The 5,207-nt window shown below is 42.0% G+C and overlaps 1 protein-coding gene across 1 annotated transcript in view; it reads left to right on the forward strand.

Annotated features, from left to right (window-relative positions):
* Positions 1-3,230: 3,230 nt before the first annotated feature.
* prdm1a (PR domain containing 1a, with ZNF domain) overlaps positions 3,231-5,207 on the forward strand; it is a 31,446-nt gene continuing 29,469 nt past the window's right edge. The window contains exon 1 of the mRNA XM_032519246.1: positions 3,231-3,375. Within this exon, the coding sequence (XP_032375137.1) occupies positions 3,352-3,375 (24 nt within the window). The 5' untranslated portion in view covers positions 3,231-3,351. The remainder of the gene's footprint in view (positions 3,376-5,207) is intronic.

Below are 5,207 nucleotides of genomic sequence, written 5' to 3' on the forward strand. Positions count from 1 at the left end.
AAAGTGGCAGTTGGTCAAGGCCACACCCCCAGCCTCCACCTTGCCCCCCCTCCTCCTCAAAAGTTACAGACCAGAAATGGCACATCTAAGGAAGCTCATTGTGGGACGGCTCTATTGGCTGATTTTGGGGAAAAGACTTCAGATACAGTATTGGGGACCACTAAGGTCTATATAAAAGAACTTCAGATACAGTATTAGGGACCACTAAGGTCTATATAAAGAGACTTCAGATACAGTATTAGGGACCACTAAGGTCTATATAAAGAGACTTCAGATACAGTATTAGGGACCACTAAGGTCTATATAAAGAACTCTCAGATACGTATTAGGGACCACAAGGTCATATAAAAGAGACTTCAGATACAGTATTAGGGACCACTAAGGTCTATTAAAAGAGACTTCAGATAAGTATTAGGGACCACTAGGTCTGTATAAAGAGACTTCAGATACAGTATTAGGGACCACTAAGGTCTAAATAAAAGAGACCCAGATACAGTATAGGGACCACTAAGGTCTATATAAAAGAGACTTCAGATACAGTATAGGGACCACTAAGGTCTATATAAAGAGACTTCAGATACAGTTTAGGGACCACTAGTCTAAATAAAAGAGACTCCAGATATATTTAGTGACAACTAAGTTCATACAAAAGTATCCCAAAAACAATGTCATGGGACCTTTAAGAAATGAATTTATAGTATTGTAGGGAGGCATCAGAGAATAAAGCGGGAGAGAAAAGGAATGGAAAAAAACTGGAGAGAGAAAGATCAGTGTGGAAAATCATTTACGTAAATACAGCGTGAAATCAAAGGAAGGGGAGAGAGGGGCGAGTGGTAGGAGGTAAATTGAGGAGTCGTGGGGGGGGTGTGTCAATTAGATGGGAATTTCCAGTGTTGGTGAGCGAGCAAGCTTTTGTTTACCAGGGGAGCTGTTGTGTGCATACATCCATTGAATTGATATCTGAACTGTTATAGAACACACGCTTCATTGCAATAATTCAGATATTATAATTAGATATATACATATATATATATATATATGTATATATATATATATGTATATACAGTACATGAAATACTGATGTATTTCATGATTATTAAGACTGAGAGAGAGAGAGAGAGAGCGAGAGAGAGAGAGAGAGTGGTATGCAGAGAGAGAGAGAAAGACAAAAATGAAGAGAAAGAATAAATCCCCTTTCACACAGCCACTCCTCTCACGTTTTGAGTCACTTTCTCATAAAAGTTATGACAGAAATCATCTTATAGGTCCGACCTGGTAACGTCTCTGTAAGACTTCCAACAAGTCTCAACTGAACTGTGTCACATTAAAAGCTTAACTACACGCACAAAGACAATTATAAGTCCTGTTCACCTTAGTGGGACTACTGTAATAGATAAAACGTCCTAAAATCCTGGACGTCTCTCACGAGAAAACGATATAAAGTATTTGATAAACCAGGAAACGCTGTTTTTGGGGGCGGTTGTGGCTTTGAGTAGTCGGTAAGACTAGAAAAGCGTTATCTAAACACTATCCATTTACTGTTCAGGTTTTTGAGGAGCTTCTTCTCTGACTAGCAAAAAGCAGATTATATTTTCAGTCTTCATCCACGTCAACTCTTTAGATAAGACTGTAAATATCCGGCAACAGGCGTTACATGAGAGCCAAAAGGAAGGAACGTAATACTTTGTCATTCTACGTATTATGCAATAATCATCAGGTTTTTCTAATAAATGATGATTCGGTGCCTTGCTCAAGAGCACCTGGGCAGTGCCCAGGAGGTGAACTCCTGGAACACCCTACAGACTGAGCTACTGCCACCCCAATTCCGTCCATATTGGGCAATTTCACACCCCGTGATGTACGGCCAATGCCAACATTCAGTGTGTCTATGGCTTATCAGATTTTCCTCCAGTTTTTGGGGTTGCCTAGGTAACCCCAACCGTGCATTTTTTATTTCATTTATTTATTATTTTTATTTAGACTCTTTATGAGAAATTACAATTTACACTCTGTTAGAACACACTTCATACAGCTGCTCAGGTCATACCTGCACTAATGGAGAGATGTCAGGGTGGTGTGTGTGTGTGGGGGGGGGGGGGCTGTGCGTGCTCTGCTTAGGACACCGTGGGGTGCGTACAGGGAGTTGAACCTACGACCCTCCGGTTCCCAACCCAACTCCCTCCCAGAATTGTGCAGCATTACACAACAGTCGCTGTTACAAATCCAACAACAGCAAAGAACTGAAGTCTTTACATAAAGTCATAATCACTCTTTCTTTAGTTTCCTTCCCTCATTTTTTCCTTTTTCCTTTTCCTTCCCTCTGCATTCACGAGCTTTGGCAACACAAGTCGTTAAAACACACTTACATGTACATGAGAATCAAGTCACTTTAAAGAGAGAGAAAGCAAAAGAGAAAACCAAGTGAGAAAAAGAGGGGAGAAACTGAGAGAGAAGACAGAAAGAGAGAGAGAGAGAAAGAGAGAGAGAGCTAAATGAGATGAAAAAGAGTGAGAATCAGAGAGAGAGAGGTGAGAGACATACACAAGAAGAGAGAGAGAGAATACTTCAGAGAAGGAAACAGACCAGTCCTGCCCCTAGAGGCAGTGTGTTGTGTGTGTGTGTGTGTGTGTGTGTGTGTGTGTGTGTGTGTGTGTGTGTGTGTGTGTGTGTGTGTGTGTGTGTGTGTGTGTGTTTCCTGGGAAAAGAGGGACATCCTGTGACAGTGACTCAATGCTCCCCATCAACACACACGCACGCACACACCACACACACACACAAACACAAACAACACACCCACACACACACACACACACCACACACATACATGTTGTTTACCCTTTTAAATCTGCTAACAGACATCCCCCCCACAAACACCACACGCCACACACACACACAACACACACACCACACCAACACACACACACACACACACTTACACACACACACACACACACACCCACACCATTATCATTATGAAAGAAAACTTTTTTTATTTGATGCAGAAAAGGTTGTGTTGTCAGTGTGTGTGTGTGTGTGTGTGTGTGTGGTGTGTGTGTGTGTGTGTGTGGTGTGTGTGTGTGTGTGATGGGCGGGGCCAGGAGGTGGGGGTAAGGACTGTGTGGGCGTGGCCTTGGAGAGAGGCGGTCCTCCTTCCAGCTAAGTCAGATGGATGTCGGGCGTTGTGAAGCATTTGAACCTGAACAGCGATGGGTCACCCACTCACACACACTCTAACACACCGGTGTGGAGTAGCAGCGCGCGGAGCGGGACAGACACAGGGGGATATCTGCACCTGTCCTACACACACACTCCTCAGACACACACATACAGAGAATCTGACCGGACGTCCCTATGTGGATGGGATCAAAGTACACGGTGAGTACGGAGCAGCTCCTACACACTCCGACTTTCTTTCACATAAAAACAAAAAAAAACACTTTAAAAAAAAGTATACTTCTGAAGGACTTAGTTCATTTCTAAAACATAGATTTAAACTCCTTTTTGCGTTTTTTTTTTGGTCTTCCTTTTAGATTATGAGAAAGACAAACTGCAAGTAAAAGTCACTTTTAAGTAACTTAAGTAAAGTTTTTTTGCTACTTTTAAGGTTGATTTAAATCAGGTTTTTTTTTTTGTCTTTACATGAGCTGTTCTGATTGAAAAAAATCCAAAAATGTTTATTCTTTTTCTGATGTTTTTTGTGTGCAATTTCTATTTATTTAGATCGTTTGACTGGCTGCTGGAGCTGTTTTCTTCTTCTTCTTTTTTAAGATGTGTGTTCACACCTCTCTTTGGATTTAAGGATTGTTGCACACTTTAAGAAGTTACCTTTTTTTTTTTGTAATGATCTGGACTCAGAGGTGGACAGGATTGTTGGGGGGGGGGGGTTGTCAGACAAGTGCCCACACATCACTGTGAATTTGACTTTTTTGCCTCTTGGATTCAGGTGAGAAAGCGTGATCGTCGGTCAGTTTCATCTGACTTGACTCATCGAATTGCACCTTCATTAGAAATTCCTCTGACTGTGTGCAGCCTCAGCTTCTGTTTTTCAGTTGGCCTAAGTGTGTGAGAGGCTCTTTGTTTCGTTTTTGTTTTTTATGGTTTCACTATTAGTTTTCGATGTTGCAGCTGTTATGCAAAGAGGATTCCCAGATTTGCTGAGAGATGAAATATGAAAACATTTACATTTCTGATGAGGAGTTATTGGCTTCATTAATGGCAGATAGAGCAAACTGTTGTTGTGCTGCTCTCTTCTCAGCCGCTGTCAGGGATTACATTTCCCTTGAATTTTACAACTCAAACAATGGAGTTTTTGTTGATATATTGTAAATGTCATTTTAATGTTATGCTTTGCTCCAGTCTGATAAGTTATACTGTGAAAGTAAATGCTGTGTTTGAAGCAAAGAAGATCTTTATTTTATTAATTATTTCCTTTCATCATATTTTGATTCATTTAAGAGCACTTTCTTGCAAGTTCAGAACAAGAAAGTCAGTTGATTTGCAGGAGCTAAAAAAATCCAAATTACATTTTTTTATGAAGACATGATGACATCTTGGCTTATTAAATTCAGTCTGTGCCAGTGTGTTGGATCCTGAAAGGGTCACAATGTCATCATGTCTGTTCACATTTTTTTTTCTTTTTTAAATCCCTCCTGGTTGGTAAGCAGAGGCCAGTGGAGTTCATCTCTTTGTGTCATGTCTTGCTGCTGTTTGGAGGAGAAGTCGTTAGCTGTGACTGGAGCCAGTTGGATGTGAAATCATTTTCTTTCTTGCGGCTGCAGAAGAATCCACAAAGCTCAGTGTGTTCACTGAAGATCCGTCGCTTTCCGCTCGCCTGCGTGGGATGAGCAGCATGTATTTTCCTGAGTGGATATCTGCCTGTGTGTGTGTGTGTGGTGTGTCTTGGTGGGATCGCGTTTGGAATTTTTGTTTGTGCTGCTGTGGCCCCCCAAATGGAAAAGTTTTTGCGCTCCCTTCCTCATGCACCCCCCCCCCCCCCAATCCATTACCAACACACACACACACCAACACACACACACACACACACGCTGGGAGTCAGGATGATTTGCCGGTTCCGCTGCAATGCCACTCTCTTCCAATTTTAGCTTCATTGAGACACAGACAGCATTTCCTTCCTCTGTCTTCAACCCCAGGAAGAGACGGGGGGGGGGGGGGGGGGGGGGGGGTAGAGAGGAGATTTAATGTTCATA

Source organism: Etheostoma spectabile, chromosome 6 (assembly GCF_008692095.1).
Source record: "Etheostoma spectabile isolate EspeVRDwgs_2016 chromosome 6, UIUC_Espe_1.0, whole genome shotgun sequence".
Lineage (NCBI taxonomy): Eukaryota > Metazoa > Chordata > Actinopteri > Perciformes > Percidae > Etheostoma > Etheostoma spectabile.